This window comes from Tenrec ecaudatus, chromosome 13 (genome assembly GCF_050624435.1).
Source record: "Tenrec ecaudatus isolate mTenEca1 chromosome 13, mTenEca1.hap1, whole genome shotgun sequence".
Lineage (NCBI taxonomy): Eukaryota > Metazoa > Chordata > Mammalia > Afrosoricida > Tenrecidae > Tenrec > Tenrec ecaudatus.
In genome coordinates, this window is record NC_134542.1 from 80,477,628 (window position 1) to 80,499,951 (window position 22,324).

Here is a 22,324-nt window from a genome sequence, read left to right on the forward strand (position 1 = left end):
CGGAGCAACGCAAAGCCCACCAGCCACGAAGGCATCCACAGCCATCGAGTCACACACTGGGAAGACAGCAGGCGACTAAATGCCACACAGCTCAGTGCTCCGAAATGATCCGTCTCAGTAACCTGAGCCCGGTTCAAAGACAAAGCGCAAGAGATCGCCCGGGGGCTTCTCGAAGCGCAGGGCATCGTCCTTAATCTCGTCACAGACACTGTGTTTTCCCACAAACCTTTGGAAGCCCCTCGTGTGCCCAGTCTGACCTTCCTCCAACGTACTCAAACGCAGGCCAGGGCTGCAGGCCTCCTGAGGGGGCAGGTGGTGTCTCCAGGGGATCTGGGCCTGGTCACATAACAGGGGAGTGCTCCGGGAGGTGTGGTTTCCATGTGCACCTCTGGGTGAGCCTTTCTTCCCCAACAACACCCCCCCCCCCCGAAATCAGGACCAACAGCTGTAAGCACTCCCACTTCCAACCCACTTGGTCAGCCCCCAGGAACCAGATACACCCCCACCCCTCCTACACACACACACAGGTTAGACTGGACACCTGTGCCCATCTCCCCTTGACAAACAGGTCTCGAAGGAGCCTTCCAAAGAGACACGGGGCAGCACGGCAGGTGACGTCACTGCTTCACTCACGGGGGGGAGGGGGGGGAAGAGGCACTCCGTCTGCTCTCCTGCCCAGCTGACCTCTACTCCTCGCCAGGGCTTCAGGGTTGTCTCGGGATGTGAGGGAGGGCCCGTGGGTGGGTGGGTGGGTGGGTGAACCAGCCCGTCCTAAAGCCACACAGCCAGAGTGAGGCAGGATGATGGAAGGAAAGTGGACCTTCAACAGAGTGAGGGCTTCCGTGGCCGTGCCGCAGACTGGCGCCTTCTAGGTCTTCCAAGACAGCCAGAGACACCAGTGGCCCGTCCGCGCAGACAGCTCGGAGGCTCCCGTGGACAAGGCCTCATTAGTCCCGCACATGACGGCTTGCCGCTTTTTAGGAAACAAACCACATTTCCCCCAGAAAAGCATGTTTGAAGAGGCTCTGCTCTGACGGGTCACTTCAAAGCTCGAGAGCTACCAGCCCCCGGGGGACTTGGGGAGAACCGGATCAAGAAATCTCCCTCCGACTTTCCCAGGCCCCAGCAGAGGGAGTTGGGCAGCTGCTAGCTCCCAAGATTCCTCAACACACAAAGCGACTGCATTTCCCATGAAACTCTTCAAATTCTGTGGCATGTTCTCTTCAAAACCCCCACTTAACAGAGTTCACCAATGGAGATCCCAGGAGGGTGGAGGGAAGGTAGGATGGAAAGGGGGAACTGATCACAAAGATCTACATATAACCTCCTCCCTGGGGGATGGGCAACAGGAAAGTGGGTGAAGGGAGATGTCAGAAAGTGCAAGATATGACAAAATAATTAGTAAATTATCAAGGGTTCATGAGGGAGGTGGAAAATGAGCCGATACCAAGGGCTCAAGTAGAAAGCAAATGTTTTGAGAATGATGAGGGCAACAAATGTACAAATGTGCTTGATACCATGAATGTTATATATGAATTGTGATTAGTTATATGAGCCCCCAATAAAATGATTTTTTTAAAAAGTGTTCACCAGTTCCCCCCTCCCCGCTATAAGGTGGAACACTATTTAGCATGCAGCAAAGCATGGTCCCCCTTAGCTTTCTAAGAAGGTGGCTGACAAACCCTGCCGTGGTCCCCCAGAGGAGTCTTTGCCGACTCTGTGAGATGTGTTGGGGGGAGGCAGCTAGCTTTCTTGCTCTGAAACAGAGCACAGGATGCCTGCAGCTGGAGACCCAACGCTGCACACGACCGGAAAACACTACTCCCAGCGGCCCTATGCGACCTCAGCAAATCTACAAGGTCCCTGGGCTCCAGGGTCCCGGCCGTTTGTCACGGCGAGAAGTTGTCAGAGATCAGGCTTATGGAGAGTCCCAAGGTTCAGCAAGTGTTTCATACTCACTGCATTATTTGATTATGCTTTAACCATTTAAAATTACGTCGCCAGCGCCACCCCACCCATCCCATTTGTTGTTGAACTGGGACACACAAAGGAACAGGATGCACCGCTGAGAAGTGGTGATGGAACCATGAAGCCCCTGGTGACAGGAGTGACACGCATGAGCCCACTACTCCACGGATCAACACCAAGACAGGCTCGCATACCAGTGGGATCAGACGCTGGGGGTTCCCACGGGAGGGTGGGCGCCCCTAAGAGGGAGAAGAGAAATCAGGGGATGATGGGGGTGGGGTGGGCTGTCCCACTGGGGGAGGGGGTGTGGATGGAGGAGTGAGTGGAGCTGCTGACTACAGAGTTGATGGTCTGGAACGTATACCCTCTACCTGGTTACAATACTTTTTTTTTTTTTAAGTCTTCTATATCAGTTTTCTGTGCTGATGCAGGGGAGACGCTGGGGGATCCTACTGGAAATTAGAGCCCCCTAGCCACGGTGAGCCTGTGCCTGCCCCCGGCTCTGAGCATGTAGATGAGTGAGGCTGGCCCCATCCTTCCTCATTCCCGATTCCTGAGAGTGCAGGCTCCCAGCAGTCTCACGGACACCACCGGGAGGGCGCCAAGCAGCACCCCTCCAGGCGGGTCAGGAGGGGAAAGATCCAAGCTCATTCTCGGCATCTTCCTCCAGTTAGGGGACTCCTGCTCTGATTGTAGCTAGTACTAAAAGGCACGGCTGAAAACGCACACATGCATGTACACACACACACACACACACACACACACACACTCCGGATAGAGTCACGGTCGATGAACCAGCAGGACCCCACAGGAAGGGTTCCCCGTTTGGTGATGTCTGGGGGGAAATGGCCCACCAGGACACGGTGTCCTCTTTCTGCTTGGTAAACCAGTCTGTCTAGATTATGCACAGGCCCTTCCTCACACCAAGCTTCCTAGTGCAGCTGCCCCTGCATGTCTGCCACAGCAGCACATCAGAAACGACAGGCCGGCACTCAAAATAGGGGCTGTGCTTTCTGGGGGTGGCAAGAAGACAGCAGCTAGGGCCACCAACAGGGGGACTTGAGCCCCACCCCAGGCTTGGCGACAGAGGTGAATCCTCCCCTTCTCCTTCCCTGCGTCTCGGATTAACTTCCTTTTGAGGTCCCTGAGCAGGGAAGGCTCAAAGGGTCCAGCTTTGCTCAGGCTCACAACGGATCACCTTCTGCACAGACACCGCGCACGAGGCAGGCCCTCGGGGCCTGCCAACCGCGCCTTCCAGCTGAGGGCGGCTCATGCTCCCTGCTGTGCGCCCAGATGGACACTTCTGGCCCCATTCTGGAGGCCAGGGCGGCGACCTCAAGTTTCAGCAGCCACCAGGAAGGACATCAGGATACCATATTCGGAAATGAGCGGACTCGGGCACACTTAACGACATGCCTGAGCAAACAAATTCCCAGCCACCCCTCCTCAGGAATTCCAATGATTCTGCTGGAAAGGACACCCCCGGGCTGATGGACGGCCTCTAAGGGTCAGCTCACACGCCAAACAGCAGAGAGGGGCGGATGCCAGGGTGGGACGTCGGGAAGTGCCTTGTCTTTGTGAGACAGGGCCATGGGCACAGGGCCAGGCGAGAACAGCAGCTGTAGGGCTCACACTGGACACAATTTCTTTACCTCGAAAAATCCTATCGCTTACTGACCATCCTGAATAATTATCTGTTATCAGGGAGGGTGCTCTTTAAGGACCAGCCAGATTTACACCTGATGGATCCTGACAGACTGAAGTGACTGAAAACGTATCAAATGAGGTAATTCTTTGCATCCCAGAGTGGGTCACGACAGGAACCTTCCATGTTCGAGTGCCCCGGGCACAGCGTCTTCATGAATGTCAACAACCATAAAAAGCTCACTGACACTGAGTCCACTCTGCCTAATAGTGACCCGACAGGACTGGGTACAACTGACTTTGTGGGTTTCCAAGATGGTAACTCTTAGGGGAGTAGAAAGCCTCATTTTTCTTTCCCAGAGTGGCTGGTGGTTTTGAACTGCTAACCTTGTCCTTCGCAGCCCAGTGGGTTACCACATTGTCAATAGGGATCCTTACAAACACTCAACGGTCAACTGGTCACGAACACAGGCCTTCTGTACACACTATGGCATCTCACTGCCAATCTGTCGCTCAGCGACACAGGAGTATCCAGCTCACACTGCAGTGGGTGTGCAGGATGGCCCGGCTTACGGTGTGATGCCTCATGAAGCAGGATCAGTTGGAAAGCCCGTGAGGTGGGCAGACAGGAGAGTCACAACAATGGGCTCACACACACCAATGATCGCAGAGCTGTCGCCAGGCCGGGCAACGTGTGATTCTGCTGTACACAAGGCCGCCGTGGATCAGAGTCACCTCCCAAACAACCACGCCACATCGCTTGCTTCTGTATTCAGATTGGAAACACCAAAGAGTGACTGGGGCCATGCTCCCCTTCCGCGTCACTCCACTGCCCTGCAGTGCGCACGGACAGCCTCCCCGTGCTGGGGGCATGAGCGGCACACGTTGGCACTGCTTTCTGGCTAAGAGTTTGACGTGCACAGAGTATGTTTTGTATGTTGAGTTGGGGTATTTGCAAGTTGAGTTGGGGTCTTTGTGCCATTTATTTCTCATGCTGTTGGGTTTTCCCGTCTTTTAAAAAAGTGAGTGGGGAATGGAAACTGGAAAGTGCCCATGTTCGTAGGAAGCAGCCCAGTTCTCACCAGAAGTCCAGGAACAGGGACAAAGATGGAAAGACCACTAGAAGGGAACAAGGCAGTGGACGACGGAACCTCTGGGAGAGGAGGCTGGTGGGACGGCTCTGGCCCACTCAGCAGTCAAAGAACAAAGGTGGCGCTGGAAACCGTCAAGCTGTTTTATCTGAAACATGAGAATGCCATGAGGGAGTTTGTGATTTTCTGGACACTCAGAACGACAGCCCGTGCCGCACAGCTCCCTTCTGGAGCACCCATGCGCGCTTCACCTTCAGGGGGGCTGTGAGGTGGAGGGTGGGCCAGGCCTGCCGGCGCTGGGTGGCCATTCCCACCGGCTGGGCTACCACCCTGGGCGCCTCAACTGAGTCAGCTGCTCCCCAGCACCAACACCCCCCCCCCCAATGACAAGGCTAGCACCCTCCCCCCACCTTCTAGGAGTAGTGCTACGAATGATAAAGGCCACCTCTCATAATTCTGCTTTGTTAGCACTTCCTGCCCTCACAGCAGGCGGGGTGCGAGGGCTGCCGCTAGCTAGGAACGCACACCAACAGCCATCCATTCACCCTCCACACACGCACAGGCGAAAACGAGGCCCCGTCCACATGGGCCTGGTTAAAAATGGCCCTGCATTGGGAGAGGACGCCCCGCAGGCCCTGAGGTCCAGAGCCTGCTCCCAGCCACTCCATGACCTTACGAACGGGGAGCAAGGCTGCCCAGAGACTTTCTGAATTCAACAAGTCTTTGTTCCCAACCCCCAACTGACCCCTCCTCAATGTCCTCCGTCTGGCACATGGCCTGGAGCAGCTCAGGCTCTCAGGCAGGGGCCCGGCAGGCAGGCCAGCCTGGGGTCAGAGAGAGGGGAGCAGAGCTCAAGGGCAAAAGGCAAGAACCGTCAGGCACCAGGTGAAAATGTGCCCCCCACCCTCGCGAGCTTCAAATATGAAAGATGACAAATCTGGGAAGCAGAACGCTCAAGAGTTGGCTGTAAAACACACTGGAGCCTCGGTGTGAGGGTGTGAAGTTCACAGCAGCCAAGCAGGGCTGCGCGCTATTACCCACATCTGTCTCTGCCCTCCGTCTGTGTCAGGACGACTCTTCACTCCCTCCACACCAGCAGTGGAGCGACCACTGGGATCCAAAGAGCAGAAGGGTTAGTCAGGAAAGGAGGGGAAATGGAAACGGGGACGCGGAGACGAGCGGGGACGCACGTTGGCACGTGGAGCAGACGTCCATGCACCAGACAGAATTAAGATGGTAGGAACCGCTGAGGGTCACCCCCACCCAATTCATAGCAGAAAGGAGAGAAAATCGTCTTGGATGGACCAGGGGAAAATCGTGGAATGACACTCTAAACCCCGACCCCGACCAGGCTCCCGGGTCGCATGGAGTATCTGAGACTATGGCTCTCAGTCACCCGGTAGGTCTGAACAGAAGCTGTCCTCATCACGGACAGGTGGGGGGGGGGGGATCAAATGTAAAACTAATGGATAGTTTATCACAAATAGTACCTAATATCAACAAGCAAATTACCACCGCAGCCTGGACAACACATCACACTCATTTGCTATGCCCCTACTACTAAGCACTGAGCAAGACATGATGGGCCAGCTCTCAGTCAATAGTCAGACGATGCCTTTGACGAGCTAGGATTATGCCTATTTTTATCACGATGAAGTAGCGGTGTCATAGAGGGGTCAAATGATTTTCCCCAAGTCACAAAACAAATCCTCCAGGTGCCATAAGTCCGTCCCCAGCAGCTCAGTGAACCGAGAGTCATGCTCTCAACCAGAGCAGGACGGCCCTCAAATGCTTCCCCAGTGAACCGAGAGTCATGCTCTCAACCAGAGCAGGACGGCCCTCAAATGCTTCCCAAGGGCCCCGGTGGCTTAGTGGGTCACAAGCTGGGCTTCTAACTCAACGGTCAGTAGTTCTAAACCACCAGCCACGTGGAGGGAGAGAGATGAGGCATCTGTTTCCGTAAAGAGTTCGTCTTGGAGGGTAAGTGGGTTGGAAAGGGGGAACTGATTACAAGGATCCACATGTGACCTCTTCCCTGGGAGAGGGACAGCAGAGAAGGGGGAGAGGGAGACTCCGGATAGGGCAAGATATGGCAAAATAACGATGTATAAATTACCAAGGGCACATGAGGGAGGGGGGAGTGGGGAGGGAGGGAAAAAAAAAAAGAGGACCTGATGCGAAGGGCTTAAGTGGAGAGCAAATGATTTGAGAATGATTGGGGCAGGGAATGTATGGATGTGCTATATACAATTGATGTATGTATATGTATGGACTGTGATAAGAGTTGTATGAGCCCCTAATAAATTGTTTAAAAAAAAAAAAAGTTCGTCTTGGAGGGTGACAGGGGCAGTTCTACTCTGTCCTCCAGGGCCACTGAGAGCCGGGACTGGCTGGATGGCAGACTGGTTGCAAAGTGCTTTCTAAATGGGACTTTCCACGCGCCAGCTCAGAGCTCTTCATGCCCGAAACTCATTTACCACACAGCTAACACTGGCGAGTCAAGCCAAATGGAAACCCTCTCCACCATCGAGTCAATGCCAACTCACGGTGACCCTGTAGGACAAGGCAGAACTGCCCCCGAGGGCCTGCGAGGTGGGACTCTTTCTCCTGGAGTAGAAAGCCCCTCTTTCTCGTCTGCCTCCTGTCCCTTTTTCACAGATGACGCAAATGAGGAGCAGAGAAATGACACCAGGTGCCTGGGGCCACGCAGGGAGGTCCCACAGGCTAGGATTCCCCGTCCCAGACCTGGGTGGGCCTCAGCTCCTCACTCGTACACAGCTCCCGGGAAGCCTTGGAAACCACTCCTTGTATGTGCGCTACTCTCAGACGGAGGGGCCTGGGGGTGCGCCCTCCAGAGAGCTCTTCCGCTGCCTCCCAGAGCCCGCCAGGTTCACCCCCGCCCTGTGGTCACGTGGACCACAGCGCAACGTGGTCTGCGAACGAGGACTCGGGCCTTTCTGGCTCAGTTTTCTCGCCTGTTCTTTGTGTCCTACTCGGCTCAAGTTCTGCCCTACTCCTACAAGCATTATTACAAATAAGCCTCCTCAAATCCTCTGGAGGAATGACATGTGCTATAAATAAATGTAACCTCCACTTGAAAACAATTTCCAAAAGCACGACAACATCATGCTTCCTACAGAAGGTTCGCCGCGTCACCAAGCTGCCTGGTAAAGGGTGCCAACCCTGCTCGCACTCCTGAGAAGACAAGCACACGGCGCACTTTTGAGAGCAGGGACACGTCCGGCTCTTCACTGCGCCTAGAGGCTGGCGGCCGGAGTTACGCTCAGGCCGCCAATGAAGGCCTCCGTGTAAAGGTGGGCTTTGTCACAAAACAGCTTTATGCAATTTTACACACACACACACACACACACACGCGCGCGCCATTTCAATAAGAAGTTGAAAGACACAACCTGGCTCTTCTGTAAGGTGATTTATAGTCTTTGGAGGGCAGCAGATACAAACGACAGTATTTGCAGGCGAAGTTGCCAAATGTACACAAGACGCCTGACACCTTTCTGCCCAAGACCCTAGCTCTTCTTAAGGCCCGGGCAGGAATGACTCATGGAGAGACGGGTTCTGTGAACTGCCACCACACCACGGTCAGTGTGGTAAACAACCTCCTATTAAGTGGCCACGCCACCAATTCATTCCTGGGGGTTTCAGCCCACCCCAGCTCCCTCCTCAGCCCAGCCCTGCTGTGTAGACACCACCTGCTGCTGAACTCGGCTGCCCTTTTGGAAGAGAGGAGTGATCTCCAGAGTCCCCCGTCAGGCGCAGGCCCTGGGGGTCTACTAGAGCAGGGGGTGGCAGGGCCAGCACACCTCAGTTCTCATGCCCCATCTGCCATGTGTGGGGATTTATTTTACCCACCCCTCCCTCCTGGGTTACCCTACCTGCCTCTCTACACCTTCCAGAGCCCTAGAGTTAAACCCCCCACCTCCCTGAGTGTCTTAGGTTACCCCACTCTTCTCCTTTCCCAAACCCTGGGTGACCTCTCCCCCACATATCCCAGGGTCCTGGGTGACCCCACTTTCATACCCCCTGCCCCCCTGGCAAAGGAAACTCAAGAACTTCTCTGTTTAGACTGGCAGGAACTTGGATCTCCATGGCCACACTCGCACTGCACCTTCTTAAAACAAACACTGCCAGGAAGGAATGTCCACTGGGGCTGGCGAGATGCTCAAGGCCTGCAGCAGAAAACCATGCAGCTTCTCTCAGGGCACACTGGGAAAATTCCACGGCAGTTCCCAGTCACACACGTGACATGCTCCACAGGCCCGAGCAGGCAACAGCCAAACCCTGGTCCCTCCAGTCTCCCGCCTGGAATCCTGCCGAGATACGCACGCATCTGCAAACGCTGCCACTCCTATCAAGGAAAAGCTCCTCCTCCCGCCAAAGACCCGAATGAGTAGAGGGCCGGGTTTAAGAAATACCAAGCCTTCCGAAGGCTCCCTGGGGTGGATCCAATGGGGTGCCCTCGGGTATAATAAGCTCTGCTGTCCACCACCTGGGCCAGTCTGTGGGCCAGAGCTGGGCGCCTCAGCCCGGGATGTCAGGAGCAGCCACCGAGTGGGGAAAATGCCCCAGTGCTGGGACAAGAAGGAGGCCTGGTGGTCTAGTGCTCACACGTTGGCCTGCAAGGTCAGCAGTCTGAGACCACCAGCTGCTCCACGAGAGAAAGGCGAGGCTTTCTACTCCGCACAGTTACAGTTCTGAAAGTCTACCAGGGCGTCGTACCCTGCCCCACAGGGTGGCTATCAGTCAGACTCAACTCGGTAGCAGCAAGTCTGGAAGGGTCAGAAGGGGGATTCACAGGGACTTTTAAAACAGCGAGTGTGAGTTATCTCGCATCACCCGCATGGCGCAGCTGCAGGGCTCGGCAGAGAAGCAGGTAGAAGACCCCTCCCCTAGGGCCACCCTTATCCTGGAGGACCCAGCTAAGGCCGAGATTCAAGTTGCAGGAGTCCAGGCTCTCCCCAGAGTCAGAGAACAGAGACCTGTGGTCAGTCTACCTGCTGGGCTTCGGCACACTGCCAGAGGGAGGCGCTGGGATGCTGGGCAGAGAAAAAGAAATCCTACTCGATGCACAGCAGAGAAAGTGCAGCTGTCTTTAAGGAACAGGGGCAAACAACCCCTCCCCCCCCCCAAACAACAACAACACAGACAGCTCTGGCAATAAGGCATGACTTATAATGACAGAACCCTTTGGTAAACAAACAAGAACACAACACGGAGTCAATGCTGTTCACCCGCCCCTGGAGGTCAGGGCAGAGGTGTCCCATGGGGTTCCTGAGACGGACTCATCCCGGGAGCAGCAAGTCCTGTCTCTCCCCGAGGGACAGCTGGTGGCTTTGAACTGCTGACCTTGCAGAAAGCTTCCCACTGCTCGTAACCACTCTACCACCAGAGCTCCTTACGCTCTTTCGTAAGGTACTGACTAATGAAAACAGCATGGACAGGGCATAAAAGTGTGTTCTCAGGACACCCCATCACCTCTCAGAAACTGGACAGCAGCAGGCAGCCAAATTATTCCGCCAAGAGAACGCCTCCCGTTCTAAAATGCTATGTCCACGTGCTCCTTCTGTGGAACGCAGGGTCGCTGTACGTCAGAGCCAACTGGACGGCCCCAACGACAGCAAGTGCCTGGAGGAGTGGGCCGGGGAGGGGCTGCAACCAGACGGGCTTCTCTGGCAGGGCCATGGCAGGCGCGGGCACAGAGGGGGGGGTCTCTGTTCCCCCAGGATGGCGAGCAGCGCGCACACAGGCTTGCACACCGGAGCGCTGCTTGGAGTCTGGAGACAGAATTCCTTCTCACAACTCCTAGGGGAGCATCTCCAATCACCGAAGCTTCACACCAAGCCTGGACACGGAAACAGGGACCTCGTTTGGCTGGCCGGCACTCACTGTCACGGCTGAGGACAGCCTGACACGAGGTAACACAGCACCTTCCGGGCTCTGGCCCATCCACACTTCCCAGAAATCCTTGCAGCCGGGCACCTTTGTGAGTGGCCATGGGAGCAAAGGGCCTTGCCATGCACTCTGGTGGGCCCACCCTCACGTGCCCTCTACGGTCTCCCAATCGGCTGCACGACTTACTACTGATTCTCTGCCGGGCCCTTTAACAGCAAGTAGGTGAGGGGGAGAATGGTGGGTCCAGGCAGAAGGTTCCAGGTTTGAGTCCAGCCAATGCACCTCCCGCACGGCCACCACCTGTCTTGTCAGAGGCACTCCCAGATCCAGGCGAGCTTAGGAAGGCAGGTCCAGCAGTCTCGTTCTGATAATCAGCCCGTGAAGTGCTCTGGATCCCAGTGGTCTGACCTGGGGTCGTGGGGACAGCACAGGACCGAGCAGAGTTCTGCTCCACGGGCCATCTTGAGTTGGAACCCAAAGCAGTGGTGCTCACTACCCGACGGCAGAGCTACACCAGCTCTCAGGGCAATGCAACTGACGTTTGAAAGCAAAGTCCCAGGGCCCAAGGCTGGCAAGACAGGGCCCCGACGTACACGAAGCCCTCTGCTGGAGCACGGACAAAACCCAGAGCACGAGCCACCCGATCAGCTCTCGAGGAGCCTGGCTTCCTACGAAACCAAATGCCCATGTGAAATGACACCGCAAGCATATAAGACATCGATCTCACACTTGGCTTGTCTCTTAAGCCCTAAGAGAGTCGCTTCCCTGTGCTCCTGCTCATGTGTCCGCCCGCCCAGCGCACTGAGAGGCTAGCCACGAGGGACCTCCGCTTGGTCAGCTGCTCAGGGCGCTCCCACCTCCTGGGGCCGCTGCTGGCATCCACCTCGCTCTGACAACCTGCTACTTCTCATCAGCTCCAGGCTGGCAATGGCACAGGTGGCACTGCTCAGAGCAGACACATGCAGATTCCAAGGGCCGCTCCCGGCGACAGCAGGGAGAAGTAACTACGCCTGTTTGGTGCTCCCACCCAGGGTCCACCCCGTGAGCGTGAAAAGGGGTGGGCAGGTCAGAGGGCTTCCAGCAGAGGCTGATCACTGTCGGGGAAACAAAGGCAGGTGAACCCAAAACAGGTCTCAGACAGCCGGACGGGTACTCTCTACGTCCCCCACCCACCCCCCATCACGCTGGCCTTTCCCAGACAGGCTGTCTGCAAGCTCCATCTACACTGAGAGACAAGTCACACAAGTTCCAGGAGAAAGAATGCGCTCTGTTATCCACACAAAGCCTCCAGTTGTCCTGGCATCTTCCCACACCCTGGGAAAGAATCTGGGAAGCAGGCAGGCAAGGCCCAGGAGGGAATGTTGTGGACACAAAGCCCTGTGACCACACCCAGGAATGAGGACCGAGGAGAACCGAGAAGCAACCGGACTGCCAGGAAACAAGCGAAACCAACACACAGTGCCCTGCGGCCCACACAGGCAGGGAAGCTACAGGGTGAGCACCTGGACTTCAGGAGGACTCACGCCCTGGAGGCAATTCCAACCCACAGGGACCCCATGGGAAAGGCAGACTTGCCCCGGTGGGTTTCTGAGATTGTACCACTTTGTCACAGAAGTAGAAAGCTTTTACTTCGACGGAGTAGCTGGTAGTTTTGAACTGCTGACCTTGTGGTTAGCGGCCCAGTGGGTAACCACTATGCCACCAGGGATGGCAAAATGACTCCTTCAGTCACGCTGCCTGTCTCCCTTGTGGCCCGGCATCCTGTTTGGGGTCAGGCTCCCTGACCGGGGCCCTGTGTGGCCCCTGATTGGGTCTCAATTCCAGATCCCATGATCACAAAGCCAGACATTTCCCTCAGTTCTCTCAGGCAAGCCTCCCCCACAGGGTTTCTGGGTAGCCCTCTGACAGAGCCAGGGAGGAGGCAGGTGTGGGCTGGTAAAATGCGTTGGGTCATTTCTGAGGGGACACAGGACAAGAGGCACTCGATGTGGACATGCGCAGAGGCAGCAAGATGGGTTTGACTGACCCGCAGTCACAGAGAATGGCCGGGGCTCTCTAAGCCCAAGTCAGTGCTTACGTGGAAGAATGAAAAAGCTGCTCCAAAGAAGCCTTGGCTGATTGACTCCACAGAACGCCAGTGAGTGGAGGGGAGCGGCTTCCCCAGGCTTCGAAAGGGCTATGCATGAGGCTTTGGAAGGGACCGGCTGAACTCGGACTGAAGGTGCTTTGTAGTTTGATGGTGACGGTACACAGCTGTCAGCCAAGGCTGGTGGTCTGAAGCGGCCAGTCGCTCTCCTTCAAGTTCACAGCCCAGGAAGCCCCATGGGGAGCAGTTCTACTCTGTCCTCTAGCATTGGCTTGAGTTGGGATCTACCAGACCTGGACGGGTGCTGGCAGTGGATGGGAACGCCAGGTTTTCTCTCACGTCTGCTTGGCAGTCTCAAAAGGAAGAACGTGAAAGGACTTCGTGACCAACAGCCGGGGGGAGCTCACACCAGGTCCTCCAATGCAGCCCTTTCCCTGGACTTCTCCCTCCAGGGGACATCAAACTCAGAGCATCATGTCGATGCCGACTCATAGGGACCCTATGGGCCAGGCAGAAGTGCCCTTGTGGTTTTCCGAGACGGAGAGCCCCGGTTCTCTCCCTGGGAGTTGCCGGCCCTTCCGAACTGCCGCCCTTGCAGCTAGGAGCCCAATGCGTAATCACTACGCCAGGCCTCCTGCTGCGGTCCTCCTAGGCAGAGGGGAGGTAGCTGGGACACTTAGCACACCACCATGCAGCGTTCTAGAAAATTGCTTCACAGTAACACTGGGCTGTGAGGCCTTCCCACCTGACACTCTTCAGGTGCACCGTAACCGCTGGTCTAATGAAAAATGCATTCCCATTTCACCTGTTTCTGAGCAAAGCCTTGCTATCCTTTTGGAAAGTTTTTCCTTCTTAAAAAAAAAAAAAAAAAGCTCTAAACTTCAGACACCGTGGGATACAATAAAAACAGGCGTACACCCATCAGAAGCTGTTCTTAAGACAATTAGGCCCAAAGAGGGGCTAAAACATCATTACCTGTTTCTCCCCACAGTGTGTCGGCGCCATTGACTTCTATTTCATGTTCCTTTTCCATTCCCAGCAAGCACTGGACCACCTGTCAAAAGTGGCAAGGTAATTTAATGAGTTCTCATGGCAATATGCGCTTATTCTACCTGGTGCTGGCAGAGGAGAAAGTGGCTTTTGGTTATTTTTTTAACCATTATCATCTCATGCTGCACCAGGAGGGGAAAATCTAATGAAAATCACTTTAGAGCATAATTCATATGCTACTCACATGCTCGCCCAGCGAAGAATTTTCTTATACACACATTGATACAAAATCATAATCTCAGGGAATTTGAGGAACACTGTACAGGATTACTATGAACTCAGAATTCTAATGAACTCCAACAGGTCCCAAATATGCCATCCTAATCAACAAAGGACATGCCAGCTCTGACAAAGTGCAGCTTCTGCATAAATCGGCAGATGATGGGTATCCCATTTTTCACAAGGGAGAAAAACAAAGGGAGGTTTATCTTTTCAACAAGATAAAGTGGTGCCAGAAAGAGACATATATATGTATATATATTTTTAATGGACATCATTCTTCTTTGTTTCCTGATGGGAATCTTCCTCATCAACAAGCAGGCCGGGCCTCAGGTTTGGGGGCAAACATGGTGTCGCCACCCCGAGCCCGACGCTTGCCTTGAGCAATGGCAGAGGCAGAGCATGAGGAATCCATCTTGGACTCGTCCGCAAGCCTCCCAACCACGCCCCGTGTGGCCTTCTGGATAACCGACCCCAAATATGCCCAGGTTCGAATCCCCAGAACCTAGGAATGCTACCGGACACGGTGCAAAAGCGTTTACACAAACAAGCGGTTCTCAACATGGGGTCAAACGACCCTGTCACAGGGGTCGTCCGATTCATCACAGTAGCAAAATGAGTTATGATGTAGAAACAAAAATAATGTTATGGCTGGAGGGTCACCACCACATGAGGAACTGTGTGAAAGGGTCGCGGCATTAGGAAGGGTGAGAACCAGTGACAAGGAAGAATAAGTTAAGGATTTTAGGATGGGGAGGGGGGTTCTTCTGTTTTATCCAGGTGAGCCTGAGAGACCCCAAATAGCCCTTCCAGACAAGAGCTGGGAGAAGTCAGGTGAGAGGGAGCAGAGATGGGACAATGACTTGGGCAGGGAAGCGGTGCCCTGGAGACGGAGGAAGCGTCTTGAAACAAGCGATGCAGGCGGCTGCTGGAAGCCCGCAGCCCTGGGACTGCAACCTGGCCAGGAGCGCTGGCCTGCTGACACCTTCCTTGTGGCCTTGTGATACACTTGCATGCTTGTCAATCTGCTCAAGGCCCAGCAGAAAATGCCTACACCCTTCAGGACTCTGGGCCGATAAGGCCTACTGTTTTTGTCATGAAACAGGTACGTGGCTGTGCCACGACGATCTTGGCAGCGCCTGTCTCCCAGCGAGCTTCACAGCGGGGTGAGCACGCGTGGAGACCAGGCTCAAAGGGCACGCGCCATTCACTGTCCTGAAGATGAGCTCCTTCACGTGTCGAGTTTCCTCGGACCTCAGCTGACAAAGTATCAGTGGCACCATGAGGTTCTGAGTATCCACTGAGCATGCATGCAGCAGTGTGACTGCCAAAAGAAAAAAGCCAGCAAGGTCGAGGCGTGTGTGTGTGTAGGTGTGTGTCTTCCTTCCCTGTGTTTCAAAGGCGATATGTCAGCAAGCCAGCTTTGTGACCAAATTTGCTTTCAGTCATTGTGGGGAAAGGATCTTTTCAGCTATCGGTACCTCTCACTCCTTGACAGTAACCTCGAGTGAAACATGCGTGGAAGAGAGTGAAGTGTCTGACTTCCCAGATGAAGCACAGGCACACGGGGTCAGGAGATGACAAGGACATTTTCCAGCTGAGGGTGCTGATATCTCCCCGCAATCCGTGTTCTATGTAAACCCTGCAGGCGGTTCTGTCTAGGAACCGCGGATGACAAGCATTCTCACATGCCATCAAAACATTCTAGTCCTATTTTTAAAAATCCTTCAAATGCTCAAGAGCAATTGTAGAACCAGGATTCCACGTGATGATTTAAAAAAAAAGATCACCAAGACAAAGGGCACATCCCTGGGTAAACCGAGGGTAGGCGGAGGACGGGGGTTTTGAACTGCTGACCTTCTGGTTAGCAACCAAGTGCTGAACAACTGTGCTCCAAGGGGTCCTTCCAAAGTGTGTAAAACTCAGAGCAGCCCCACAGGGCAGAGCAGAACTGTCCCATCAAGTTTTCCAGATTGCAAATCTTAATGGCAAGAGACGGCCTCATCGCAGGTTGAGGCCCACGTGTGGGCTCAGCAACTCCGCCAGAGAGCGAGCCGGCGGAGGGCGATCAGGAGAAAGGAAAGAAAGCCTCCACTGGTCTACATGAGGCGGCGTTGACGTGAGGTCAAAACCAGTCACTCCGCCTTGACTCCCTCACCTCTTTCATGCACTCAGGGATCACTGGCAATGCAAGAGACCCAGCTGGGCTCCAGCCTACCAGCCTCGAGGCTCCCAAGGTGGAACCACTCACCGAGCTGTGGCCCATACTGGCGGCCGCCGTCAGCGCCTGCTGCAGGGCCTGGCTCTTCTTCAGCACGCCTGTCAGCGGAGGAGTGTCTGACCACTCGCAGGCCAGCAGGTACTGGAGAATGTCGCCGTGGCCCCTCAGTGCGCTGTGCACAAGCGCACACTGGCCTTTCTTGTCCACGTGGTCCACCTGGGGCAGGAGCAGGGGAAGGTCACAGCTAAGCATCCGCTCCCCTCAGAAGACACCACACCGAGAGAAACATGCCCCACACCATCGAGTTGGTGTCAGACTTGTCTCTGGGACTTTCCAAAACTGTAGCTCTTTCTGGAAGCAGAAAGCCTGTCTTTCTCCCTCAGAGCAGCTGGTGGTTTCAAACTGCCAACCTTGCAGTAAGTGACCCAATGTGTAACCACTAGGCCACCAGGGACCCCTTAGAGTGGCATGCGGCTCAACAATGAAGAGAACACAAGCAACAACACAGGGACTCTCCAAACCGCGGTGAACAAAAGACACTCTCTCCCCTTGCTGTCAGCCTACTGCAGTGTTTGTCCCGCTGTAAACATCCTAACCGGAAAGACAGACACTTGGCTCTATTGTGATCCAAGACATCAGTACTATTCCCCAGGTACAAGCCGATGCTGTGATTGTGGTGGGGGCAAGGCGGCGCTAACCACAGGATTGCCTACGTGAGCTCACCAGCTGCTCCATGGGAAAAAGGCGGAAGCTGTCCGCTCCCGTGACGAGTTACAGCCTCGGAAACCCACAGGGGCAGTTCTGGTCTGTCCTACAGGGCCGCTGCCAGTGGGCGCGACAGCACCGGGCTTTGGGGAGTTGTGGTTGTGTGGCTGTGTGCCATCAAACTGGCTCCAACTCACTGCAGCCCGAACTGCCCCAGTGGGTCTCTGAGGCCGTGACCTGTCTGAGAACCCATCACCTGGCCATTTCTTCCACCAGCGGATGGGGGGGCGGGGGCGGTGGGGGAAAGAAGGGGGGGTTGACCTGCTGACCTTTGGGTTAGCAACCAAGTGCTTAACAGCTGTGCTCCAAGGGGTGCCTTCCCACACTGATAAAACCCAGAGCGGAACTGTTCTGTGAAGTTTTCCAGATTATAAATCTTTACAGAAGCAGACTGCGCCTTCTCGCAGGTTCAGCGACTCAGCCAACACTCTAGTTGTGAAGTAAGTGGAGAAACAAGGTTCTCTACAATCCAGGCCGTCCGCTTCCGGACCTTTCAGCTTCAGGGCAGGGCTTCTGAGACACACCAACATGGAATCCCGACTTTCTGGAGTCATGGAGCCTGGATAAACTCCCGAAGTTATAGCCCACAGATCATCTTTAAACCGCAAACCAGCACTGTTCCCGAGTCTTCTTAAAACGGAACAGCTTAGTTTCCCTTGTAAGCACCACAGACAGACAGTCCCTTGGGTACGGGTTCGACTTACTCATACTTATCTCTGAATGCTACGGACATTTGCCCTCACCTTGAGAGTCACTGAACCAGCACTAAGGCACAGTCAGTTCTTCATCACAATCACCTTCGCGGCTGCACTGGGGGCAGCTTGTACATGAGTGGAAGCGCTCGGAGCGTCCGGCACTAACCCTCTGCCACAGAGTGCTTTCCGAGGCCCCCTTGCGGTTAGCAGTCCAACACAAAACCCACTCTGCCACTCCGGCAGGCTCCTTGCCCGAAGGGAAGGCTACATTAGAGCCATGCGGGCACGTGATCTGACTTAACCTACAGATTCTCAAAAAGACACATTTAGGAAACAAATCTCCTTTGTAACCTGGAAATAGCCTTATCAATTTAGGATCAAAGCGCGGGCAGCAACAATGGAAATGACTGGAGTGGAGACTTGGGGACAGAGCGTGTGTTAATGAGGGGATGACTCGGGGACAGCGGGTGGGGAGGGCTGCACAGCAGCCTGAAGAACCAGGTCAATCAAGGTTCTGAAATAAGCGTGCAGACACGTGACCCGGTGTATGTTTTTGCTGGGCAGTCTCGACAATAGCAACGCACTGAAGGCTGTTTCTTCTTTTGAAAGAATGAGGAGGAATGGGAAGGAGCTGCTACTGCAGAACGAGGCCGGCGCCTCCGCCTGGGGAGAGGAGGAGGTTTGGCCGACAGATGGGGCAGGCTACACACACACACACTGTGTGAGTCACCAACCCACCAGGGACTCAATTCTGACTCATAACGACCCGACAGGACAGAGCAGAACCACCTTGGTGGGTTTCCGAGACTGGAAATCTTTATAGGAGCAGAAAGCCTCGTTTCTCTCCCTCAGAGCATCTGGTGGGTTTGAACTGCTGACCATGAGGTTATCAGCCCGACTCCTAATCGCCCATGCACCAGGGCTCTTGTCGACGATCAGAAGGGACTTCTAGACAGTCAGGGAAAACTGAATGAGGAAATTATGGCATTTTCCCAACAGCTCTGTGGAGCCCCTTCATATTGACCATTTTTAAAACAATGACCAAAATTCTATCCGTGATATGAAAAGAGGCCCCCCTGCCCAGACCCCCAGCGGGGATGGCCATGCTTACCCGCGCCCCCTTCTTCGCCAGCAGACACACCAGCTTCATGTGGCCGGCAGCTGCCGCGTAGCAGAGGGCAGTCATGCCGTTCTCCGACATCCCGTCCAGGAAGGCACCAAATTCTAGGAGCAGCGTGACGACGTCCTCGTGACCGAGATGAGACTGGACACACAGGACGGGGGCGTTGTTTAACACTTCCGTCCGGTAGTTCACATTGGCTCCTCCCAAGATCAGGAGACGGCTCACCTGTGGGCCAAGACACCCCAGCAAGATGATCTATGTTACTCAGGTAACCGTTGGTCTCCACGGCATGTCTGGGAGAGGGACAGGTCAGTCTTCTCAGTGTCCACTGAGCCATGTAACCCAGTGTGTCACAATCCCCCCAGCTTAGGCTTAGGAAGCCCCACAACTGGCAGCCAGTGGCAGAACCAGGTCTGGGTGGCGCCAGAGAATGGGCATTTGTAACAAGCTCTCGGGGGCGCTGATGCGGCTTTCAAAACCACCTTGGAATCCAGCAAAGAGGCCCCTGGTCATTCAGAGGGAGAAGTCTTGCCTTGAACGCAAACACACATAAGACTCTTGTCTTTACCAGGAAGCCCCCCATCCAGCCGCAGATCAAGGACATGTCCACGTGTCCCCGGAGGGCCAGCAGCACGCCCTTCTCCAGGAGCATCAGCTATTCCATGAGTGACCATCTCCACCACCCATGGGGCCCCACCATCAAGGCGAGTGTTGTCGTTGTTTCTAACACCACAGACGAAAATAAAGGCCCGGGACCACGTCTGCCAGGTTTAGCTCTCTCGACTCCCCAGAGGGGTGGTGAGGAACAGGAAGCCCTTCGCAGGATGGACGCGCACAGCACAGAGGCCGCACGGGGGCCTCAAACACAAGGACCACGGTGCGGGCAGTGTTTCCTTCTGGTGGGCAGGGTTCCTGTAGGGCGCAACTGACGCCGTGGCACCTCGCAACGTGACGCCGACACCGTCTTCCATCTCCAGCTGATCCCCCCCCCCCCCAACCAACCCTCCTCTAACACTACCAAGTGTCTGCTGTGTTTCTTTCAACTGTGTTAACTGGTCCCAAACAGGCAGCCAGCCCCCACAGCCGAGAGCTGAAGACACCATGGCTGCCCTGGGAGCTCGAGCCCCACGCGACCCCGCTCTCTGCTCCCGGCCAGGATCTCCCTACGCTGTGCCCAGCCCACCTGGCTCCACGTCCTCCAGCCTGACCTGGACCACCCTTCTCCCAGAGAAAAGTAGCCCCTGCCCCAAGACTGCCTCCACCCAGCCCCAAAGACCACCCTTCTCTTCCCATCTCCACGCTGAGCCCGTCTGCCTTCTCCGGCAGAGACAAGCCCTCGGGGGACAAGTAGGCCCAATGTCAACTCCCGTTGACAGTTCTGAACAGGCAGGTCCATCCACAGTGCTCAGGACCTCCCCACCTGCCGACAAACCCCCCCAGTCATCTGCACCATCAGAGGGTCTTCATAAGCCAGACCCAGGCCGGCCCCTGCCCAGCCTCTACTGTCAGCCAGCGGGGGTGGGCTAAAAGGGGGAAGACGCGGGCCCAGGAGATGTGTTCCTATCTCAGCGCTGATGGGATGCACGGCCTCCGGCAAACTAACCAAGCCCTCCACGGGCCGCTCTGCCTCCCAGGAAATGGGATCCCGAAGTTATTTTGTAAAACGGCAATATATTTGGGGGCGTGGAAATTGGCTCTCTGCTCCGTGAGCATGTGCGAACCCTGAGGAACTGCACCCAAACACACCCACCACCATGCGGTGCGTGCCAAACTGCGGCCAGGAGACGGGCAGGCAGAGTTGCTGACTCCCTGCATGGCTTTGCTCTGACGGCCGTTTTCCTCTCCCTCGTGCCCCTCAATCCAGTCCCTGGAGACCCCGGGGGAACTTGGGGGGGGGGTCGGGAGGAGGGGAGAGAAGATCAGCTCATCCACACACGTCTCTTCACTAACAGACTGTGATTTTCAGGAAACTATTCAACCCCGCTGTGCTTCATGGCGCTTCCCAAGAAAAAAATTGGCCCCTCTGGTTTTCTGCCCAAGAGCTCTTCTTCAGCCACAGTGTTGGAAGGGTTACTCTGGGCACTCTCCTGGTTTAATGCAACCCTAAAGCAGGATGGCATGTGCTTCATTAGCTGCAGCTGGTTCCTAAACTTGTTTATCATTGATTCGCACCTCCCGGTCCCTGGGGGAATACCTATCCGCTGCTATGAAGTATTTTTTCTGATTAGCGAATGCCCTCCCCGTTTGTGACTCTTCTTGTCACCCACGGTCCGCATCCTGGCACACCTGAAATCACCTGGGGAGCTGGCAACATTTCTAGGGGGCACCCAGAGGACTCTGCTTGGCAGCCACGGCTGTAAACACATCGGGTGATTGAAGCAGCCGTAGCACACGGGCTTGCTCAGGAGAGGATCCCCCCAGCGGTGGGATCTGGGGTTACCTACGAGTCCCCTAAGCCTCAGCTCCCTCACCTGAGCTAACGGTGGGCGGAGAAGCCCGCTGTGCTACACGGTGTTGCTTCAAAAAGGGTACCATGAAAGTGTACACGTACGTACGTACACACACACACACACACACACACACACCCCCAACCGTTCGGCACAGGGCTCGGCTGTAAACACATCGGGTGATTGAAGCAGCCGTAGCACACGGGCTTGCTCAGGGGAGGATCCCCCCAGCGGTGGGATCTGGGGTTACCTACGAGTCCCCTAAGCCTCAGCTCCCTCACCTGAGCTAACGGTGGGCGGAGAAGCCCGCTGTGCTACACGGTGTTGCTTCAAAAAGGGTACCATGAAAGTGTACACGTACGTACACACACACACACACACACACACACACACACACACACACACAACCGTTCGGCACAGGGCTCAGGGTCAGTCGATAGGAGTGATTACTGGTCCACCTCTTTACTAACTTTAGGAGGGACAAGAGCACAGACCTGGGGCCCTGCAAGGCACAGGTGGCCGCTCTGTCCATGGAGCCGGGTGACCCTGCTCCACATCCCCATTCAACCTGCCTGGGGCTGGTCACCAACACTGACCTTGGGTGCGGGGCAAGGGTTGTGTGGATTACCCAAGGCCTCAAGGCAGGCAGCTGTTCCCACAACCACCTGTGACACCCCTAGAGGCTCCCGAGGGAGGCAGCAGCGCCACCCCAGCCACAGAGGAGGCCCAACACGAGTGAAAGCAACTCATGCTGAGCATGCGACAAAGGCCAGGCCTTTCCCCAGCCACCTGAATGCCCAGCTCAGTTTCCAACGACACATGGGCTCTGCTCCTTACTCTCCGTTGTACGCCGGGCGGCTCAGACGGAGGAGGGAAGAGAGGCGCTCTGGGCACGGAGCAAATGGAGCCACAGGCGGCAGGGAGTTAAAGGAAGATGTTTTGTCCCATGCAGACATTTTCCGATCACCACCCAGAAGTCTTCCTTTGACAGCCCTCCCAGTGGCAGGACTATCCCCATGCTGGATTTGATGGACGCCCAGGGCGGGCCCCAGGCGCAGCTGCCCGCTCAGAAAACACTGACTTCTCGTGCGTTCATGGGGGGGGG

General features: G+C 55.4%; 1 protein-coding gene across 4 annotated transcripts in view; it reads right to left on the reverse strand.

Annotated features, from left to right (window-relative positions):
- Positions 1-22,324, reverse strand: part of TANC1 (tetratricopeptide repeat, ankyrin repeat and coiled-coil containing 1) — a 299,529-nt gene that overhangs the window by 12,230 nt on the left and 264,975 nt on the right. For all 4 annotated transcript variants that reach the window (XM_075529696.1, XM_075529694.1, XM_075529697.1 and 1 more), the window contains 3 exons: positions 18,761-18,997; positions 16,220-16,405; positions 13,675-13,753 (listed from right to left, as the gene is read on the reverse strand). In XM_075529696.1, the coding sequence (XP_075385811.1) occupies positions 13,675-13,753; positions 16,220-16,405; positions 18,761-18,997 (502 nt within the window). The remainder of the gene's footprint in view (positions 1-13,674; positions 13,754-16,219; positions 16,406-18,760; positions 18,998-22,324) is intronic.